The sequence below is a fragment of the Nelumbo lutea genome, chromosome 1 (genome assembly GCF_056320005.1).
Source record: "Nelumbo lutea isolate HS-2025 chromosome 1, American lotus-T2T, whole genome shotgun sequence".
Taxonomy (NCBI): domain Eukaryota; kingdom Viridiplantae; phylum Streptophyta; class Magnoliopsida; order Proteales; family Nelumbonaceae; genus Nelumbo; species Nelumbo lutea.
Window position 1 is genome coordinate 19,844,919 of NC_142684.1, and position 23,418 is coordinate 19,868,336.

General features: G+C 38.7%; 1 protein-coding gene, 1 non-coding gene and 1 pseudogene across 3 annotated transcripts; 2 read left to right on the forward strand and 1 right to left on the reverse strand.

The window, feature by feature from the left end:
• Positions 1–477: 477 nt before the first annotated feature.
• LOC148873850 (mitochondrial import inner membrane translocase subunit TIM17-2 pseudogene) lies at positions 478–13,991 on the forward strand (annotated as a pseudogene). Its single transcript, XR_016099546.1, has 2 exons — positions 478–1,237; positions 13,798–13,991. The product of XR_016099546.1 is annotated as a mitochondrial import inner membrane translocase subunit TIM17-2 pseudogene (transcript).
• Positions 13,992–20,800: 6,809 nt separating this feature from the next.
• Positions 20,801–21,836, reverse strand: LOC148873851 (uncharacterized). The gene is made up of 2 exons (XM_088946707.1): positions 21,170–21,836; positions 20,801–20,949 (listed from the first exon to the last, which is right to left on the reverse strand). The coding sequence occupies exons 1-2, from the start codon at positions 21,834–21,836 to the stop codon at positions 20,801–20,803; spliced, it is 816 nt and encodes a 271-aa protein (XP_088802833.1).
• Positions 21,837–22,799: 963 nt separating this feature from the next.
• Positions 22,800–22,906, forward strand: LOC148873852 (small nucleolar RNA R71). Its single transcript, XR_016106270.1, has one exon. It is a non-coding gene; the product is annotated as a small nucleolar RNA R71 (small nucleolar RNA).
• Positions 22,907–23,418: the final 512 nt, after the last annotated feature.

Consider the following 23,418-nt stretch of genomic DNA (forward strand, 5'->3'; position numbering starts at 1 on the left):
CACGCTTTGGGCAGTTTACCTATTCACGCCTACATTTCGAGAAATTCTGTCAACCCCAACAATTAAAGTTTTTCCACTTAAACCGAGTGCAGAAGAGTTCATGTCAGCGGCGACCGCCAATAAAAAATTGTCACGTTAATGTGTTAAATTCTAGCAGATAATTAAGGGCAAAAAGTTGCCCTTAATAGCAATAAAAGTAACACTTGTTACTTTTTGAAGAATTATAATTTCGAGGTTGCCTTTCGTAAAAAATATCATATAGGAGCATTTACATACGGGTCTTTGTACGTGTGGGATACAAATTGTATTGGACAAACTTACCCTTCTCATTTCAAAACGCTCTCCCTCTCTCTACCTCTCTTTCTCTCGATCAAAATGAGATGACCTTGTTCATCATTCAAAGCCCTCTCTCTCTCTCTCTCTCTCTCTCTCTCTCTGTTCTAGAGAAAAAACAGAGACCTTGTTCTCTTTTGTTAACTCATCAAAGAAAAGTTTCTACTGATCGGATGGAGACGTCAGAGACTTCTCGAGAGCCCTAGCCCGAACTGTATCCTAGACGATGTCGGCATGGGTGCCGCTGGCGGATCAGTCTTCCGCTTCTTCAAAGGCGTCTACAACTCCCCAAAAGGTGAGCGTCTAACCGGCGGTTCTCAAGCCGTTCACGTGAACGCTCCCCGCGTCGGTGGCATCTTCACCGTCTAGGGCGATCTCTCTTCCGTCTTCGATTGCACCATGGTCTATATCTGATAGAAGAAAGACCCAGCTTGGAACTCCATCATCGCTGGTGCTGCCAGCAGCGGGTTCCTCCAGATGCATGAGTCAGGGATTTGGTGAAGCACCCAGGTATGTGTATTTTGGTGGGGTGTTGATTGCTTTGATCGAAGGAACTGGGGTTATGCTAAACAAGGTTCTTGGTGCTCCTCAGAATTTTCATCTATTGGAGGAGCCATTACCCAGTGTGCCCAATCCGTCTAATTTTCCTGGGTATCCTAGTGGAAAATTTTCCAATCAGAAACTGACACAGATTCCAACTCTTAAAGCTTAACTCAACAGAGGGGTCTTCTTCTTCTTCTTCTTCTTCTTCTTGGTTTGGGGGTTATTTGGCAGTAAGAAGCAGGAGACAGGGACTGATGTTGGTAGTGGAAGTAATATGGAGGTTTTGGAAAGCTTTGATACACCAAGTACACCAATTGCGTCATTTGAATACAAGTAGGTGACTACGGAAGACTTTGTAGTGGTAAGTGAAAAGTAGAGATTTGATATTATATGTTCTAGATGGTTTTACTTTGAGCACTTGTTCTTTTTGGTTTGAATTAGTAGTTATATGGAACAAATGCTATTTATTTGACAAACCAAGGAAAACCTTTTTCTCTGTTAAAATTTGATCAAATTAGTGCAATAAAGATTACAACATTATAGACTATGGAGCTTTTTTGTAAGGAAAGCACATGAAGTCGGGTTGTGGTGGTGGTTGTTTTGATCTCGTTAGTCCCTGTTCTTACACTTTTCTAACAATAAATTTTCCTGGGGCTACTAGCTATAGATCTTTATCCTTAGAATCCGGTCATTCCAATTAGTTTTTTTTTTTTTTTTTTCCTTAGAGTCTGGTCATTGAAAATTTGGGGAAGATTGTTTGCTCGTTGGAAGAATAATGATCTCTCTAAAGGTGGTAAGATGACCCTAAATCTCTAATTCAGGGTGCCTTAAATATAATATGGATGATATAATGTCTTAGCTCATCATGCTTATGGTACAGCCAACATTAGTTTGCCCTTAGAAAGCGTGTCTGCCATGTGTCACAACTTTAGTAAAGATGTCTATTACTTGCAATTCAATTGACATAGAAGAGTAACAAGTCCAGCAACATAATGATTATGAAGTAATAGTCTCTATACTTCATCATGATATGCTTTGTCTGTTCATGGAATGCTAGATTGGAAGCAATGAAAATGCAACTAGCATGGTTAGCATGGGGAGATGTCACATCAACTCTAAGATCATTCAACAGACCTTGAAGCCATAGTATATTGCCGCAGGCATAGGACATTTCTCTATTTTGTTGCACATCTAGGAACCTTTTTTTTAGTTTCAAGAGACAAGGGGACCAAGAAAAAACACACCACCTTTTGGAGATAGCCGAGATTTTGGGTATGCAGCTCAACAGCTGTAAGCCTTTTGGAGAGTGGTGAGGAGGAGAAACAAAAGAGTCAAAAGACCTATACTAGGTGTGACATGGAGATAATGTATAATATGATGGATAGTTGTGGATGGGGTTTGCACTTTGGATGGTCAAATGAAAACTTATCTGTGTGCTTGGGCTACTATTACTTATAAACACTGATGGTCAAATTGAAAAAAGTTAAGTCTTATTTGAGCACATATGAGTTTCATGATTTTTGGTTCTCAAAAATGGAGAAAGTTCTCAACTTTAAATCAGAAGACAAGGATCAAGTGAACAAGCTTTTCTTTGCACTTGGGCTACAAACCTTTATATAATGTGTTTTGTGACACTTATAGTTGAATCAGTCATGAATGGGCATAACTTGTCCACATATGAGTTTGATATTTTTTCTTGGTTTTCAAAAATTGAGAAAAGTTATCAACTCTAAATCACAAGACTTAGGGTCAAGTGGATATGTCTCTCTTTGTACTTGGACTACTAACCCTTATCATAGATATTGGGATCCTTACAATCGTTAAATAACTTTTCTTAGATCTTAGGTTGACAACTTTTCTTAGTTTTTGAAACCAAGAAATGTTACTGAACCGTTATATGATCAAGTTAGACTAAAATTTAATCAATTTGGCCATTGGTGTGTAAATATACATCTTAAGGATTAATAACCCAAATACAAAGAGTGAAATGTTCACTTGGCCCCTACATCTTGTAATTTAAAGTTGGGAACTTTTCTCAATTTTTAAAAATCAAGAAAATTACAGAACATGTATGTGGCCAAATTAATCTAAAATTTAAACAATTTTGTCATTAGTGTTTAGATACGCATCATGAGGATTAGTAAACCAAATACAAAGAATGAAATGGTACCCCCACATCTTGTGATTTATGATTAAGAACTTTTCTCGATTTCTAAAAACCAAAAGAAGTTACAGAACTAATATTTAGTCAAATTAAATTAAAATTTAATCAATTTGGCTTTTGGTGTCTAACTATACATCATAATTAGTGACCAAAATTGTTAGACTGAACTAGTCATTTGACCCCTATATCTTGTGTTTAAGGATTGACGTTTTGCTTAGTTTTTGAAAACCAAAAAATGTTACATAACCCATAGGTGAATAAATTAAACTATACTTTAATCAATTTGACCATCAATCTCCAAATACACTGTATTATGATCAGTAACCCTAGTACGAAGAGTGAAGTGGTCACTTGACCCCTACATCTTGTGATTTAGGGGTAAAAACTTCTTTTGATTTTTGAAAACTAAGAAAAGTTACTAAATCCATATGTGGCCAAATTAGAATAAAATTTAGTCAATTTGGCCATCAATGTCTAAATATACATCATAAGTGTTAATAACCCAAGTACAGGGAGAGAAATGATCACTTGACCTCTACATCTTGTGAATTATAGAGTAAAACTTTTCTTGATTTTTCAAAACCAAGAAAGTTTACCGAACTCATAGGTGGCCAAATTAAACTCATCCTCAATCAATTTGGCCATTATCCCAAAAATGAAGACAATGAAGGCCACTTGATTGTTAATTCTAGAGATTTAAATTTAAAAAACTTTTCTCAATTTTTGAAAACTAAGAAAGATTACTGAACCCATTGTGGCCAAATTATGAACATCCAAAGAGTGGATAAAATACTCTTGTAATGGCCAAATTATGCCCCTCCACTACACAATATTGACTAATGGCCTTCTTGAACTCCTTGTGATCTATAAAGTTCATGTTAATTTCAAATGAGGGGTTTGCAAAATTAAACTCTACATTGAAGTGGATAAATATTCTTTTTGGTAAATTGTCATCTTCTATGGGGCTTTCATAATCGTTTGTTGGTTCATAATCAGATAGTTGAGAAATATTGTCATAGTTGCATATTCCCATCTAGGTATCTTGTAATTTATAGTCATTATATCATCATCTAGTACGTCACATAACTTTCCAAATTTTTCAATGATGTTTACATAGTCTACTGATACTCTATTTACATTGCACACGTTCTGAGCAAAACCACATAACATATCCTATCTTGATATCATGATAACTCCAACCTTTCCCAGAACTTACAATAAATGTAAATATTTTGGTACTCATACCTACCAAAATCAAAGAAAAATAATTAGATAAGATGTTAGAATGTAAATTGAGCATCTAGATATATATATTATAGGAAATGAAACTTATTAAATTAGAAGATTACAAAACCATCATGGTAAATTAGTTAGGGCATCAAATGTTGTTTTTCAAGAAAATTGTTCATTGTCTTTCTTTATTTTAATCCTTCTTTTGTGCACATTTGTGAAATGTCACAAAAATAGAGCTGAAATAATTTTGGTTTACAAATTTTCCATTCATTTTTTTCTTCGTTTTCAAAAATTGAGAAAAACTAGCAACCCTAAATCACAGGATGTATGTTGGGGTCAAGTGACCATTTGTTTATTTGTACTTGGGTTGCTAATCCAAATGATGTATATTTGGACACTAATGGCCAAAGTAATTAAATTTTATACTAATTTGGCCACATATGGGTTTAATACATTTCTTCCTTTCAATAACCGAAAAAAGTTCTCTAACTCTAAATCACAACATGTAGGAGTCAATTGACCATTTCACACTTCATACTTGGGATACTAAGCATTATAATATATATTTAGACATCGATGGCCAAATTGATTAAAGTTTAGTTTAGTTTATTCACATATGGGTGAGTAGTGCTTCTTGGTTTTCAAAAACTGAGAAAAGTTGTCAACCTTAAATCACAAGATGTATGGGTCAAGTGACTAATTCTCTATTTGTATTTGGGTTACTTACTCAAATGGTATATATTTGACAACTTATGGCCAAATGGACTAAATTTTAGACTAATATGGCCATATATTAGTTCAGTAATTTGTCTTGATTTTCAAAAATTGAGAAAAGTTTTCAACCCTAAATCACAATATGTAAGGGTCAAGTGATCTTTTTTTCTTTGCACTTAGGTTACTAACTTAAATGATGCATGTTTGGACACTGTTGGCCAAATTGATTAAAGTTTAGTTGAATGTTATCCACCTATGTCTTTAGTAACTTTTCTTGGTTTTCAAAAACTGAGAAACGTTTTCAACCCTAAATCACGAGATGTAGGAGTCAAGTGATCATTTCTCTCTTTTCACTTAGGTTATTATCCCAAATTATGTATATTTTGTCACTAATGGACAAATTGATTAAATTTGAGAATAATTTGGCCATGAATGAGTTTAGTAACTTTTCTTGGTTATCAAAAACTGAGAAAAGATGTCAAACCTAGCTAAATCATAGGATGTAGGGGTCAATTGACCATTTCTGACTTTGTTTTTTAATTACTAACCATTATAATGCATATATGGACACCTATGGGTTCAATAAATGTTCATACTTTTCAAAAACAGAGAAAATTTTTCAACCCTAGATTACAAAATATAGGGGGTGAAGTGACCATTCCACTCTTTGTATTTGGGTTACTAATCCTTATTGATGTGTATTTTGACACTAATGGTCAAATTCATCTATCATTAAATCACATGCTCAAATTCACAACTTTGTGTCAGCTAGTAGAGAACTAATTTTTAGATTGTTAGTGGAGACCTATAGGAAGCCTTTATATTTACTCCCAAAAGTTAAAAGGGGAAAAGGGAAAAAACATCAATTGGAACAAAAAAAAATTGTTAAGTGAAGGGAGGAAATGGTAGCTATTTCTTATTTTGAAATAGTAGAAGGTAAGTAATGCAAAGAGAGGTAGCTTGACATGGGATTCCTTCCAAGAATGAAGATGAATCACAACACAAATTCAAAACAAAAGTTTACAACAAGACAATGATAGCTCTATGAACTTCTAATCCCATGTTGTTGGGGTAGATGAGAATTGACATGAGAGTCGTGCTTTGCATGGGCTTTATCATAAAGCCTAGATTAGTAATCCAAGCAATGTCTTTCCTTGAAGAGGAAATGAAATTGAGTCTTTCTTTGGTTGCAATTAAAATGAAGGAAAATGAACCATTTCTAAGAAATCATAATTTTATAGTTTTTCATGTAAAATAGTAGCAGTACCAATCAAGGTAACAAGTGTAAAATCAAAACACACATACACACACAAAAAAAGCGTGGTCCATCCCTAATTCTTAGGAAAAAGGTTGATCATCTTTGTTCATATCTTGTAACACTCATACATTTCTCAATTCTTCAAGTTCATTTCCTAAGTGAAACACTAGAAAATCCCCTTTTTCTGTTATTGGGATTGTTATAAAATCCATGATCATATTTATTCGAGAAACCATGCATCAACCCAACTTAAGACTAAATAGATTCAAATTTCCACTGTAATAACTAGAATCTAGAGTCTTCTTATATCGATCAATAAATAGAGATAAAATAACAAATTTACTTATTAGGATTTGATGTAGTGCGATCCGGTCACTCCTACCTGGCAGTGGCCTGATTCCTACCTAGCAACGGACAGTACCTGAGATGGAGAAGACAGTGAAGGATTCCCGGGGAGGTTACCCGGCGGGAACACTCCAACGGTCAAGTTAGAACTCTAAGAGAGAATTGCGGAGAATACAATGAGAGCTAAGAGTGCAGATAGCACGAAATCAATTCGTAGAAGTTCCCTTGCCCCTTGGAAATCGGGACCTTTATATATTGATGTTCTGTCAAATTGAGTGTAACCGTCTTTGATCCTCTTCTACAGTCGTTATTTGCCAGGCTGATTTGATTGGTGCAGGTATTCGTCGCAGAGTACGGTCCTGTCAGCTGAGAGACGTTATGCAAAGCCGGCGTGTACCATGCTGCCTGACGTGAGACGTGGGTGCAATCCTCTGGACTGGCAGGTGCTGCGCTGTCAGACAAGAGACGTGGGAGTAGTCTTGACAGGCACGATCTTGTTGGATGAGAAGTTTCCCGAAGAATCTGGGTCGCTTAATAACGAACTCCTTTGTAGCAAGCTCCCTTGTAGTGAACTCCTTCGTAGCGAGCTCCAATAGCGAGCTGCCTTGCAGCAAGCTGTTCTATAGCAAGTTGTCTTGTGGCGAGTCATTCTGTTGTGGTTTCAGCGAGCCCATTACGCCGAATTGCGACCAAGTTGTCATGCTGAGTTGTCATTTACGTTGAGTCATAACCACGTGTCCCTTAGTTAGGAGGTCGGGTCAAATCACTTTCCATCAATTGCCCCCCACTCCTCAGGCTAAGGGTCTTACTCTATCGCAGGGAGTTCATAAAGTGACGGGTGGATTTGACCTTTGATTTAAACTAGGTTGACTAATCGCATGATGTATATGCGCAGGTGTTAGGCAATTTTTGGATTTTTTGGGCGCCAAACTACCCTCAGTTTGAGAAGACGTGCGGTCGTCTTTACTTTAGTCTCGGAGGACTGCAACCGACTTTATTGTAAGTCGTTGGATCCGCTTTGATCGAGACCGTTGGTTTTCGGGCACAATGGCTATAAATTAGAGGGCCCTAGGCCTCATTTTCTTTACGCCAACTTGCCTTGCATTTAGTTTTGAGGACGTGCCTTCGCCTTGTTTGCTCGAGCTCTCCTCGTTCTTCGTCGCTTTCTCAGTCCACTTTTTCGGTTAGTCCTCTACTCTATCCAAACAATGTTTGGGTACCTTGAAGGGCGGTCTTTGAAGGCTCAGGAAGCCTTTGGTAACTCTGCTTCTACTTCTCGGGATAGCTTCGGCCCCTCCTCCATGTCAATGGAGAGACTTCTAGCCTTAGTTTTCTAGTATGACCTCCCTAGGGATCTCATCTACAGCCTCCCATCCGATAACTATCCTTAGGAGCACGGCCATGACGAGATCGTGATCTTTGAGAAGCAGGTCGTGGCTGGTCTTTGACTCCCTCTTCACCCTCTGATAGTGGAGGTTTTTTGCCATTTTAATGTCACCATAAACCAACTGCACCCGAATTCTATTCGGAATTTGGTGGGGACTATTTCCCTATTTTTTTAGTATTGTCTTCCTCCTTCCATTGATACCTTTACCACCATTTTGTCGATTAAGAATGCGTCCCCTAGAGCCCCTCCAGAAAGGTGTTCTTATTACTTTTTTCCCCTGTCCCAACTTCAAGCTCCTCCATGAGCTACCCAATAGGATCCCGACCTAGAAGCTGGGTTATTTTGTAGTTCGCAACCCCAAGGGGTGGCCCTTTTCGACCCACTAGAGGGTCGTCATTCAGGATCCGGCCATTGACTTGGACCCGAAGGTTCGTGAAACATTGCAGTCATGGGCAGGGGTTGGCTTTCTCTGTTTGGACTACTTGGTTGAGGACAAGCTCGTGCAGACCGGCCTGAGCCCCAGTAGGTTACTTTTAGATCGCCTTCTTTTTTTTTGCGAGTTGGACTAATGCCTTGTGATTCTTGCAACCAACATGTCTAGTGTAGATGCACGTCGCCTGCTATCGAGCAACCAGAAGCGTAGGGCGAAGAGGTCACGCCCCGACCAAGCGTCCACCTCTGGGACCATCGAGTTTGAGGCTGCGGACCCAGCCTTTGTTCTGCCGCCAGAAGTCCCACATGTGTCGTTCGAGGGAGTAGCCGCAGGTGGCGGCGAAGAAGAAGAGGTCCCACCCCAGGAGCAGTACCCTCCGGTCGCACGGTTCGGTCCCACTGTCTTCCCGCAGTTCCTTACCGAGGGGAGGGACGAAAGAGACACTAATTTCCTTGTGGCCACGTGAAAGAGCTGGCTGGCGGTCAGCCATGAGGAGGTCGCGGACTGGGTTAGGATGCACCATAGGCAGCTCGCCAAGCTGGCCTCGGCTCACTGCATGGCAGTAAGTGCTTGCTTCTTCCCTTTTTTTTCTTTTTTTTACTTACCTCGGCTTTTTATTGGTAGTTGAACTCCGCCATCCACGCCATGGCCTGTCATACTGCTATTCACTCCTAGGACATTGTCAATCAGAGGTCGAACGTGTAGAGGCTCCAACACGAGTTTGACCAGGCCCGGGATGAGTTTCTCCAGGCTCAGAAGGGGAGCGAGGCCTAGGATCTGCTTGTCAGGGACCAGGAAGCATGGATCTCCCGACTGTCTGAGGAGAGTGCCCGTTATAGGGAGGAGTCTTCGAGGGTGGCGGCGGACAGGGAGCTTCTTCGCCAGCAGGTCCAGAGCTTGGAGTCCACGCTCCATGAGCGGACCCAAAACTTTGACGCCACAGTGGAGGCAAAGCGGGCTAAGGCGGTGGAGGACTTTAAAGAGTCCCAACAATTCCACGATCTCCAGGTTGAATACGGCTCAAAGTCCTACCACTCGGGGTTCAAGCTTTGCTGGTGGATGGTCCGGAAGAAGTACTCCAGCCTTAACCTTAAGGGCGTGACAATGAGGGACTTGGCCCCAGAGACGACAGACACTGCGGAGGAGGAGGAGCCCGACTCCCTAGAAGAGAGCGACGAGGATGTAGAGGAGGTGGGGCCTTGAGGCTGGTTAATCTCTTTTTTTTTCTTCTTCTGAAAAAATTACTCTTTTGAAGTGGCTGCTCTCGGGCAGTTGAGCCTGGTTCTCTTTCTTTTCTTTCTGCTTTACTCTACCCTCCTGGGCTTTTAGGTCCGGTTTTTTACTAGTAATGAAATGTTCCTTTTCTCTTCTAAGTGTTGTGTGATTTACTCTTTTTCCAAAGTGATTATTTCACCCAAACTGTTAGAGCTAAGCACCCGAAGTGGGGTTTCTCAACTATCGTCACCCCGAGCTATCTCCCCTTACTTAGTAGGGGTGATTTCATAATGTACACTGAGGTGATCAACACGGTGAGCATATGCCCAACCTGTATGCACCTAGGTTACTTAAGTTGAAGTCAGTTGTCCCTAACGGGTCCAACTTGTATATCGGGGCGGGCTATGCATCATAGGGTTCACACCCGAGCTGCCTACGCCTTTGGTACTAATACTTAGCCTATGCCGATGAAGCGGTTAGGTTTATACGGTGTCGAGGTCTTCGTTAGCTCGACGTTTTAGCCCTTAGGCTAGGGAAGTGACTTATGGTCCACTCTCCTAGAGTTCGCTCATGGGTCTTATAGTGCCAAGGTCTTCGTTAGCTCGGCGTTTTGGCTCTTAGGCTCTAGGAGCGACTACAGTCTACCCCCTTCTGGAGTTCACCCATGCCGTAGAGGCGATTGAGTCTTATAGTGCCGATGTCTTTTGTTAGTTCGGTGTATTGGCCCTTAGGCTCTAGGAGCGACTACAGTCCACTCAGCTCGGTGATTACAGGTAATACTGCCTTAAGTTGACAATATTCCATGCCCGATGTACTTGTTTCCCTTCTAGGGTTTCGAGCTCATGCATTCCTTCCCTGAGCATCCGTTTTAATCGGTAGGGTCCTTCCCAATTTGGCCCGAGCTTACCAACACCGGGCTCAAGTACCATAATTTTATGAAGGACCAGGTCTCCGATGCGGAGGTTCTGCTTCTTGACCTTGACGTTATAGTACTGAGCTACTCTCTGCTGGTAGGTTGTAGTCCTAATGTATGCGAGGTCCCATACCTCGTCAAGTAGGTCGAGGTTGGTGCGTAGTTCGTATTCATTTGTCTTGTCATCATACACTTCCAGACATAGCGTGGGAACTTCGATCTCGGCTGGGATGACTACTTCAGTGCCATGGGTGAGGTTGAAGGGAGTCTCGCCTGTTGCGGTTTTTACCGTGGTCCGATAAGCCCATAGTACACTGGGTAGCTCGTCTACCCATAGTCCCTTAGTACACCGAGTATTGTTTTACAAACTTTACAAACAACATTAGGCTAATATGTCCCGAGTCTCCTTACCTTTTTCTTCTTCTCCTCTCCCTTATTCCCTTCACCGACATGACTTACGACTGGCATACCAGAAAGTTTAATCACTAATTAATCAATTTAACACAACATATATGGGGATGTTTGGAATCATGGCTATTTTTCAAAAAAAACAGTGTCATGTTGGATTCACATAGGCGTTTCAACAAATGCTCATGTATCTCATTGTTTGATTCAGCTGATTATTAAAAAATCGGGTATGCCTCGAAAATTGGGACCCCATCGAACATCAGTGAACCGTTTCCCCCAATGGTTGACTGATGTGTATCCTATGTGGTGCTTATCTGTCAGCACATACATGAAAAATGGTGATAAAAATCACCTTACCAAACAGTATAGTATTGCTCATTGCCTACGTGACAACATTTTTTTGTAAAAAACTGATCTTGGAAGAATGAGTGTTTTTTCTTGAAAACCAGTCCCAAAAAACGCCACGATTCCAAACACCATGTATAATAGTGTATACAGAAAAGCGAAAACTCTAGGAGTAGCACCAACGTCAAATGCAAATTGAAGAGTAGCAAGAGCCGTTTTAGCCTCAATCTCTTTAGGAGAACACACTACCACCTTAATAGCCCCACCAAAAATAATGCCCAAACCACCTTTTGGATGTGATAGAGCATAATCAAAATTGACCATTAAGGAGAACACACTGCACGTACGAATGTCCACATACATGGAGAAGGATATGAAGCAAACCAAACAGGCATAGTGGCAGGGCGTCCAAAAAATAAATGCTGAAGAGTCTCAAGTCTCAACAGCAGATTTGCATAGGCGACAACTTTGATCTCTTGCTGTAAGTACAGTCCCGTTGTCGTTTTTGAGAAAACAGTGCTGCTGATGTGTGGGTTGGAAGTATCATTTTTTAAGAAAATAGTGTTTTTTTTCTGTTTGAAAACATTACTGTCAGATAGGACGTTTCCTAGAGCAACAACACTTTCTGCTTGGTATCAGTGCTCTATGTCTATTTTCAGCACTGGTATCCATTATAGGAAGTCCATGTCATTGCCACATCACTAGGGGTGTCAATTAGACTGGATTTGGTCCAATCCAATCCAATCCAATGTGAGTCCATTATAAATGGACCAGGTCCAATCCAATCCAATGAATGTTTTGGACCAATTTGGACTGGTCCAATTCAATGTGTTTGGATCATCCAATCTGTTCAAATTCATTTTGATTTAGATTGATTTCAATCCAAATCCGGTCCATTGACACATATATTCTTCTCTTATATCAATGGGCCAGATATTGGCTTAATCCAACCTAATCCAATATAAATTTATTACGAACGGACCAGGTCCAATCCAATCTAATAAATATTTTGGACTGGATTGGTCCAATCCAATATGTCTTGTTGGTCCGTCCAAATTGATTTTGGAATGAATTGGGTCTAATCCAAAACCAGTCCATTGACACCCTTACACATCACATTCTCATTGGCAGCAACGAGCTGTAATCTGAGAAAATGGGAAATTCGGCATTGCTCCAAACCATGCCTTCTTGTTTTCAAGGTGTGGTTTAAAGCACCGTTTTTTATGGAAAAATGGTTTCAAACAAATAAACGTTTTCTGGAACACCATTTTTTCCGATTTACCATTTTTTGGAGCAATGGCAATGATGCCAAACAAACGATAAGTGCTTCGTATATATAAGAAAGGCATCAACCAAACATCTCCATAATAAGTAATGAATGCAAGGGGGAATGTGTTTAACCTTCCAAAATATAGTCCAAGTAATACTACGTACCAAAGGTAGTACTACTCATAGATGTTCAATGTATCTTCCATTTCACCAAGATGAAGAGGCACAAGGACTAATTGAATGAGACCAATAACATCAGTATCAAAGTATTGATATCTATATTTATATCTATAATAGAAAAAGGAAGGAGGGGAGGTAAGAAGTCTCTTGCCACATTGCTTGATAGCTATAATTATAATCCTAGCAAGTGCACTAGTTATTAAGTAGTATAAAAATATCATTCACACGGGGATTTAACAAAATAAGTATTAGAATTACAGTCTTTCTTAATTATTTGGACAATCGACTTTCAGATTTGAAGATAAAAACTAATAAAAAGCAAAAAAAAAAGAAAACAAGAGCAGAAGTAACAAATGCTGAAGTATGTAATGATTGATTGAATTCGCTTAGACTTTTGGTCCACCTAACCATTCCAATGAATATTAATGTATGAGATTACCCAAGATAATTTGTCATTCCCATAAGCAGAAGTAACAAGTGCATTAAGTTCAAGGAAAAACTATTACATTCAGATGAATCATGTGTATATACCCCTATATACCATTCAATTCACACCATGAATTACGTGGTGAGCAAACTTACGGTAATAACATTCCTTGTTTCGTTTTAAAGAATCATGAAAGGGTATTTTTTGAATCTTGCCACATGTGATTATGAAAACAAAGAGGGCTTACTCTAGCCCTAAATTATTCAAGCGAAGAGATGCCTGTTCCCCTTGATTATCGATCTCACTAAGGGACATGAAGATTGGCGATTTAAGATTATTCTTGGACAAGTTAAAAAGGAAAAGAAGTGGACGAAGGGAAGAAGCATGGATACTGATCAAGGCTTGCAGGAGGGCAAATACCCTGTTGAGAGAAATCCAAAACAAATCTTTTAGTTAGTTTGTTCTTGTTTTAAATTTGTTTTGAGTTTTGTCTTGCCCGAGGACGGGCAAGAGTTTAGGTGTGGGGGGTTTGATGAGAGTAGAATTTATCATATTTTTATCCCCAATTATTCTGTCTTTTATACTAAATTAGCATCTAATTTGACTCATATTTCTTGTATTTTGGTCTAGGGTATGAAAGAAGGCATCAAGAGCAAAGAAAGACAAATCATCTAAGGGCGACACCATGAGTTTTTTATTTCCTCTTGTTTATTTTATTTCCTCTAGTATGAACTGATTTATTTGTAGTTAGGACTATAGAAAGTCTAATCATAACAATGAATACATTTTTATTCTGATTTATCTAAGATCGTGATTTTCATATAGCCTATGAGTTATCTTGCTTAATGCTATTAGGAGTGACCATCTCTTAATTCATTAGGTTTATGTGAATGAATCGAGAGAGAAATTCATATAGCAAATGTATCACATCTCCACCGCTTATCATGAGTGCAATGCATCAAAAAGTGAGTTAGGGTTTGGGATCTAGGGATGAGTGCATTTTATGCTTCATCTCACCCTTTTATTCTTTTAGTATGAGTGCATTTTAGGCTCCATCTCACCCTTTTATTCTTTTAGTGTGAGTGCATTTTATACTCCATCTCACCCTTTTATTCTTTTAGTGTGAATGCAGTTTATGCTCCATCTCACCCTAACTCTTTTTTTCTCTCGATGTGAATGCATTTTATGCTAAACCTCACATGAGTTTTTTTTTTTTTTTAGATAACACGTTCCAATACATGAACTCATTATCATGGTTTTAACATGCCTAACAAAACAAGTTCCAGAATAATCAACCCATGTTTGTCTGTTAGAAACCAAATGCTCACAAGGGTCAAATTTGTATTGCATCTTGCCTGTTGATCATTCAAACTACTGAGATGCCTTCCATAGCCAGAAATTTCAGCTAGATTTGCCTGCATCCTTTCTTATCTATCATTCCTAAGCACATGATTCAAGGTGGTTTGCAATTATTCAAAAATAATTCTCTAAGGAGCAGAAATTTCAAAAGGACAGGTTATAAAGTGATGATCAAAGCATACCAGAGTTTGAAAATTTTATCAACTCCTTTAATCCTCAAAAACTTGATAGCTATGAATATATAACCCTAGCAAATGCACTAGTTATCAAATAGTATAATAATATCGTTCCCACAGGGATTTAACAAAATAAGTATTAGAATCACAGTTTTCCCTAATTATTTGGACAATCGAAATTTAGGATTGAGTAAGAACTACTGAAAATAAAACTGGAATAAAGAAAATAAAAACAAGGGTGATCACTAATCGAGTATGCAAATGATAAAATCGCTAGGACTTTTGGTCAACCTAACCAATGTAATGAATATTGATGGGTCTAATTATCCAAGACTAATTGTTATTCCCGTAAACTGAGATTTTCACAAATTTATTTAATATTCTCTCTCGAGGATATACTAACCCTATGCCCATCAGGTAACCCTTCGATCTCTCGAGTAGAGCTCTCAAGATGGAAGTGCATTAAGTCCAAGAAAACCATTAAATTCAGATGAATCATGTATATATATCTCTATATACCATTCAATTCACACTATGAATTATTCTATCAATTATGTGAATTCCTCACTCAATTTATTCGCATAACCCAAATTAATTAAGAGGTGGCCAAGCTCTTAATTGCATTAAACACAATAATTCATAGACTATATAGAAATCACAATCTTGGTAAAATCAATATGATAATATATTCATTAACATGGTTAGGCTTTCCATAGCCCTAGCAAGAAACAAATCAGTTCATGATGGAATATTTAAAACAAACAAAGGGGAAAAAAGAACTCTTGAATTCGCCCATGGTGCTGAGATCTCCTCTTCTTGAAGTTTCTTGAATTCTTGAACCTTTCTTGAACGGTTCTTGACTGATTGCTCCTTGTTTCTTGATTCATATCAGAAGTTGAATGATTGAATAATTCAGTGATCAAGTGATCCCTTAAGCTAGTCCGCCCTCTCCTTCTTATAGATTAAAGGGGAGAGGGTGGTCTCCTACTTTCTCTTGAAGTTGATCTTTACAAGAAATAGAAAGTCCTATCCTAATTGTAATCCTATCTCTTTATCTCTTGAACTCAATCCCTTTTTCACTCTAAGATTACATCAAGAATTTATATCTAAAAGGATTCTTCTTAGTTTCTTGTTCTTGGATTCGTAATAGACCTTCTTTGCGAATTGGGCTTCAGCCGGACTTTTCTGCGAGTTGAGCTTCAGCTGCGGATTGGGCCTTCCTACGAAATTGCCCCAACTTCGGGCCTAGATTTGACTTCGATGTAGGCCGAATCTGTGAAAGCCCAAACATGAAAGTTGTGGATTTTTCTCTTATCTTTCTAGTGGATCTTGAATCAGCCCATTCGGAGTTCGAATACACGAGTTAGGCCCAGATCACTGAACGATGTCGAAACTGTGAAAAATCATCTGATTTGTCTTTCTTTGCTCTTGATGCCTTCTTTCATACTCTAGACCAAAATACAAAAGATATGAGTCCAATTATATGCTAATTTAGTATAAAAGACAGAATAATTGGGGATAAAAATATGATAAATTCTACTCTCATCACTTTCCATAGTCCTAACTACAAATAAATCAGTTCATACTAAAGGAAATAAAATAAACAAGAGGAAAGAAAGAACTCATGGTGTCGCCCTTAGAGCTAAGGTCTTCTCTTCTCATTGCCACCACCTTCTTCTTGTAGTTTTCTTGCTTTCTTGACTGATTGCTCATCTACTTCTTGATGCCTAAAGCTGGTCCCCCCCCCCCTTTATATACCTTTAGGAGGAGGGGTTCTCTCCAACTCCTCTTAGGAGATTATCCTCAAAATTAGAAAGTCCTAATCTAATCCTATTCTTGTCTCTTTATCTAGTGAACTCAATCTCTTTATCTTTCTAAGATAATATCACAAATTTAAATCTTATAGGGCTCTTCTCAATTTCTTGTTCTTGCATTCGTATTAGGCTGCCTCTGTGAATTGGGCTGTTGCAAGGCTTTTCTGCAAGTTGGGCTTCAGCTGCGAATTGGGCCTTCCTACGAATTTTCCCCGACTCCGGGCCCAGATTTTACTTCTATGTATGCCGAATCTGCAAAAGGCTAAAACATGAAAGTTGTAGATTTTTCTCTTATCTTTCCAATGAGTCTTGAATCAGCCCAATTGGATCTCGGATACGAGAGTTAGGCCCAGATTAATGAACGGTGCCGAAACTGTAAAAAATCATCCGATTTGCCTTGCTTTTTCTCTTGATGCCTCCTTTCATGCCCTGCACCGAAATACAAGAAGTATGAGTCCAATTAAGTACTAATTCAGTATAAAAGACAGAAAATTTGGAGATAAAAGTATGATAAATTTTATTCTCATCAAATTCCCCCACACTTAAACTTTGCCTATCTTCGGGCAAGATAAAATTCAAACAAACTTTGTCCTCTCGCATGCCTTGATCCAGGTTTAATGATCCTTCCATTCGTCCACTTCTTTTTCCTCTTTAACTTGTCAAAGAATAATCTCAAATCACCAATCCTCATAATCCCAAGCGAAATCAACAATCAAGGGGAACAAGCATCTCTTCGCATGAACAATTTAGGACTAGAGTAAACCCTCCTAGTTTTCACAATCACATGCAGCAAGATTCAAAAAAATACCCTCTCATCATTTTTCAGGTCGAAACAATGAATGTTATTATCATAAGCTTGCTTATGTATCACATCTCCACCACTTAGCATAAGTTCAATGCATCAAAAGGTGAAAATAGGGTTTGGGATCTAGGGATGAGTGCAGTTTATACTCCATCTCACCCTTTTCTTATGCTTTTAGTGTGAGTGCATTTTATGCTCCATCTCACATTATTCAATTTTTTTTTTGATAAATCACATTCTAACCCATGAACTCATGATCGTGGTCTCAACATGCCTAACAAGACAGGTTCTAGAATAGTCAAACCATGTTTGTCCGTCGAAAACCAAATGCTCTTTGGGGTCAAATCTGTATTGCATCTTGTCTGTTGATCATTCCCACTACTGAGATGCCTTCCATAGCCAAAATTTCAGCTAGATTTGCTTGCATCCTTTCTTGTCTATCCCACCTAAGCACATGATTCATGGTGGTTTGCAATCGTTCAAAAACAAGTCTCTAAGGAGCAAAAATTTCAAAGGGAAAGGTTAAAAAGTGATGGTCGAAGCATGCTAGAGTTAACCAAGAAATTACCAAATCCCTTAATCCCCCCACACTTAAGGTATACATAGTCCCCAATGTATATGTCTTTATGTAAAAGAGAAAGATTTAAGGGGATGGACTTCCTTGAATGCCTTGTTGAAGTCCTACGGATGTGAGATCGGCTGCTATATACGATTAAGAAAAAAAACACTCATAAGTAAAAAACGAAAACAAACAAACTGAACTCAATGAGTTGCCTCCCACAAGCGCTCCCTTTTAAGTCGTGAGCTTGACTTTCTCCTTCCTCTTATGGTTGTTTCAAGGAGAGAACGGACTCATGGTAAATGGATTGTTCTCCTTCGATGTAGTGCTTTAAATGCTGTCCATTTACCTTGAATGTGCTTTCATCATCATTATGTAGTTCAATTGCTCCACAAGAATACCTTGGCTACTACAAAGGGTCCACTCCACCTGGTTTTCAACTCTCCAAGAAATAACTTGAGACGAGAATTAAAGAGCAGAACCTTGTCTCCTTCCTTAAATTCCTTCTCTGCAATACGGGAGTCATGCCATGCTTTGATTTTTTTTTGTAAGTCCAGGCATTCTCATATGCTTGATTCCTCCATTCTTCTAATTCGTTGAGTTGAAGTTTCCTTGCATCACATGCATTGCTCAATTCAAAATTCAAAAATTTGGTAGCCCAATAAGCTTTATGTTCCAATCAACGAGTAGATTGCATGCCTTGCCAAAAACTAATTGGTAAGGAGAGATACCAATTAGGGTTTTGAATGCAGTATGGTAAGCCCAAAGTGCATCATCTAATTTCAAGGTCCAATCTCTCTTGGATGTGGTGACCGTCTTTTCTAAAATTTGCTTTAATTCCCTATTAGAGACTTCTACTTGGTTGCTAGTTTGAGGGTTGTAAGGGGTTGCAATTTTGTGTGTAACACCATATTTGTTTAACAATTGTTCGAATTGTTTATTGCAAAAGTGCTTCCCCCCATCACTTATGATGGCTCGAGGTATTCCAAAATGAGTGAATATGATTTTTTTTATAAACTTAATGACAACTCGAGCATCATTAGTAGGGTATGCACATGCTTCCACCCATGTGCTCACATAATCCACAGCCATAAGTATGTATGAGTTATTAACAAACTTTGGAAAGGTTCCTATGAAATCGATGCCCCATACATCAAATATTTCGTAGACAAGAATGTTATTCAAGGGCATCCCGTTCCGTCGAGAGATTTACCTGTCCTTTGGCAATGATCACAAGCACTTACATAGGCGAAGACATCCTTGAAGAGTGATGGCCAATAAAAACCGCTTTGGAGGATCTTTGAAGCGATTCTTGATGCTCCATAGTGACCTCCTGCTTCTTTGTCATGGCAGAATTTTATAACACTTCACACTTCCTCCTCAGGAATACATCTCCTTATCAAACCGTCCCTACAGATTTTGTATAAGTCAGGTTCATCGCATAAGCAATACTTCACATCTAAGAAAATTTTCTTTCTCTGCTGATATGTCAAGTGAAGTGGCACAACATTCCTTGCCAAGAAATTAGCCAAATCAGCAAACCAAGGTTCCTTATTACTATTAATCGCATACAGTTGCTCATCTGGGAATTCATCATGCAGTGCTGAATTATTAATATTTTCAACTTAGTTTTCATCCAGGCTTGATAAATGATCAACTACTATATTTTCACTACCCTTCTTGTCCTTAATTTCTAAATCAAATTCTTGCAACAACAAGATCCATCGTAGCAGCCTAGGTTTTGCATTTTCTTGGCAAATAGATATCTCAAGGTAGCATGGTCGGTGAATACGATGACTTTAGATAAGAGCAAATCATATTTGAATTTTTCAATAGCAAATACTACTGCAAGTAATTCCTTTTCGATAGTAGAATAGTTTTTTTGTGCTTCATTCATGGTCCTACTTGCATAGTAAATGGTATGAAATTTCTTGTCTTTTCTTTGCCCTAAAACTATGCCCAATGTATCATTACTTGCATCACACATAATTTCGAATGGTAGTTCCCATACAGGGGCTGATACAATAGGGGCTTGAACCAAATTCTCCTTAAGAGTGTTGAATGCATGCAAACAATTATCATCGAATTCAAAAGGTACATTTTTAACTAGCAGATTTGTTAAGGGTCTTGTAATTTTAGAGAAATCTTTAATGAATCGCCTATAAAAACCTGCATGCCCGAGAAAACCCCTAACATCCTTTAATGATTGAGGTGGAGGAAGCTTCTAAATTAGTTTTACCTTAACTTTATCCACTTCAATGCCCCTGGATGACACTTTATGTCCTACAACTATTCCTTCCCTAACCATGAAATGACATTTTTCATAGTTTAAAACAATGTTAGATTCCTCACACCTTTGAAGTACTTTTTCTAAATTATACAAGCATCCATCGAATAATGATCCATAAATGGAGAAGTCGTCCATGAAGACTTCCATGAAGTCATCGATGAAATCACCAAATAAAGACATCATACAATGCTGGAAAGTAGCAGGTGCATTGCATTGTCCAAATGGCATTCTCCTAAATGCAAAGGTTCCATATGGGCACGTAAAAGTGGTCTTCTCCTGATCTTCAAGTGCAATGGGTACTTGAAGATACCCAGAGTAGCCATCTAAGAAACAATAATATTCGTGCCCTGCAAGTCTCTCTATCATTTGATCAATAAATGGCAAAGGGAAGTGATCTTTCCTAGTGGCCTCATTCAACTTCTGATAGTCAATACACACCCTCCAGCCAGTTATTGTTCTTGTGGGAGTCAATTCATTATTTTCCTTTAGAACTACAGTGGTCCCCCCTTTCTTTGGTACAACTTGGACAAGACTTACCCATAATGAATCAGAAATCGGGTAGAAAATACCTGCATCGAGCCATTTCAGAATTTCTATCTTTACTACTTGTTGCATTTTAGGATTCAGCCTCCTCTATGATTGTTCCTTGGGATTGCAGCCTTCCTCCATCAAAATCTTGTGCATGCATACCAAAGGGTTGATCCCTTTCAAGTCGGTGATGCTCCATCCGATGGCCAATATATGTTGTTTAAGCACTCTTATCAGTTTCTCCTCCTGGAGACCTGTCAAATCAGCAGAGATAATCACGGGTAAGGTGGACTTTTCCCCTAAAAATATATATTTTAAATGAGAATGTAAGGGTTTAAGTTCCAAAGCTGGAGGTGCTTTGATGGAAGGTAACAGTTGTTTAGTGGAGGTCGGCCTGTCTAGTGGTAGAAATTTCCCTTGTCTTGGCTTGCACTCTTCCTGGCCGGCCTTTAAATAGTTCATCGCCTCCTTTACCTTCCTCCATGAACTGCATGTTTTTACATGAATTAATAGTGCAGCTTTCAAATGGGTCATCTAACTTTGATTTGTTAATTTTGGCTGTCCACACATCAATACAGTCGATTGCATATATCTCATGTTCACCTGTGTTGGGATACTTCATAGTTTGAAATACATTAAATACCACTTCTTCCCCATTGATCCTAAGAGTAAGTAGATACTTTTGTACATCAATTAAAGCATTACCAGTGGAAAGAAAGGGTCTCCCTAGAATCAATGGCATCATCCTATCCTCCTCCATATCCAACACAATGAAATCAATAGGGATGATGAAATTCCCTACTTTAACTAAGACATCCTCCACTATCCCCCTAGGGTATTTAATTCTCCGATCGGCCAATTGTAGGGTAATAGTTGTAGATGTTAGTTCATGCAATCTGAGCCTTTTAAAAGCTGAATAGGGCATTAAATTTATACTAGCACCTAGGTCACATAAAGCTTTCTCAAATTCAGCATTCCCTATGGTACAAGGTATAGAAAAACTCCCTGTGTCCTTAAGTTTAGGAGGCAATTTATTTTGAAGAATGGCCAAGCACTCTTCGTTTAGCTTTACCATCTCACAATCCTCCCACTTTCTTTTATTCGACATCACCTCCTTCACGAATTTGACATATTTCGGCATATGTGACGATACATCAAGAAGAGGGAGATTAATATGAATCTTTTTAAATACTTATAAAATTTTTTCAAATTGTTTATCTAAATCAGCTTTCAAGACTCTTTTGGGGTAGGGGAGAGAAAGTTTAATAGCATCTAAATTCAGTTTAGGTGTACTCCCCTCAGTCTCCTTTTGTAAATCGGTCGTTTCAGCTTCCTTGTCATTTTTATGGGTCTCGCCAATTGTCTTCCCACTACTTAAAGCTATGGCATTTACTTGCTCTCTGGGATTCTTCTCTATGTTGCTGGGTAGCCGTTCCTCTTTTCTTTCCGACAACAAATTCACAATCTGCCCCATTTGAACTTCTAAGTTCTTGATTGATGCTTCTTGACTTAAAATTCTCTTATCATGTTCCTAGAATTTTGCTTCAGTAGCATTGATGAACTTAGAAATCATCTCTTCCAAATTACTCTTTTTTTCTTGTGGGGACAGCTGTTGTTGGAATCCCATGGGTGCCTTTTGCTGGTTGTTGTTTCATGAAAAATTTGGATGGTTCCTCCACCTTAGGTTGTATGTGTTTGAGTAGGGGTTGAAATTCGACCTACCAGTATGAGAGATAAAATTAGCATTCTCATGTGAAGCAAAAGGACTACTAATGGACAATCAGAATTAGTATGTCCTATTTGACAACAGAAATCACATGGGATGCTAGATGTATTTATTGCTGCAACATTAAGACCATCTAACTTTTTATTCAGACTAGCAAGTTGAGCAGATAGAGCAGCAAAGGAATCGAGATGGTGTACTCCCCTACGATCAGTTCGATCATTATTCCATTGGTAGTTGTTAGACACCATCTCCTCCACTAGGTCATAGGCTTCCTCTGGTGTTTTCCTCATGATTGTGCCTCCTGCAGCTGCATCAATAATAGATCGATTAGAGAGAGTAATACCATTATAAAAGGTTTGAATTTAACACCAAGTTGGTATCCCATGGTGATGACACTTCCTAAGCATCTCCTTGAATCGTTCCCATGCTTCATACAGAGATTCCCTCTCAAACTGAGCAAAAGCAGTGATATTATTAATTAATTTTATTGTTTTAGATGGTGGAAAATACTTAGCCAAGAATTTTTGGGTTAAATCATTCCAAGTGGTGATACTTCCTGCAGGGAGTGAGTGAAGCCAATCTTTAACTCTATCATGTAATGAAAATAGAAATAATCTAAGCTTAATAGCATCATCACTAACTCCATTATGTTTAAATGTATCGCATATTTCCAGGAAATTAATAATGTGTGCATTAGGGTCATCACTTGGCAACCCACTAAATTGAATACTTGTCTGAATCATTTGAATGATTGCAGGCTTGATTTCGAAATTGTTGGCCTGAATTGTGGGCTTGCAAATGCTAGAAGTAGCCCCATCAATTGTTGGACAGGCGTAGTCCAAGAGGGTGCGATTTGCTTCTGTCATCTCTTCCTCAACTTCTACTGCTGGTTTGCCAATTTCAACCTCCTCTCTTGCTTTACCTTTGTTGGCCCTTTGCAATAAGCAAATGGTTCTTTCTATTTCAGGATCAAATCTTGCTAGTCCTTCTTTTCTAG

Coding starts and splice junctions, on each gene's coding strand:
- LOC148873851 (XM_088946707.1), bottom strand. CDS start 21,836: ATGCCGAAATATGTCAAATTCGTGAAGGAGGTGATGTCGAATAAAAGA. Junction 20,950..21,169: donor CATGCAGTTCATGGAGGAAG/GTAAAGGAGGCG, acceptor CTGATTTGACAG/GTCTCCAGGAGGAGAAACTG.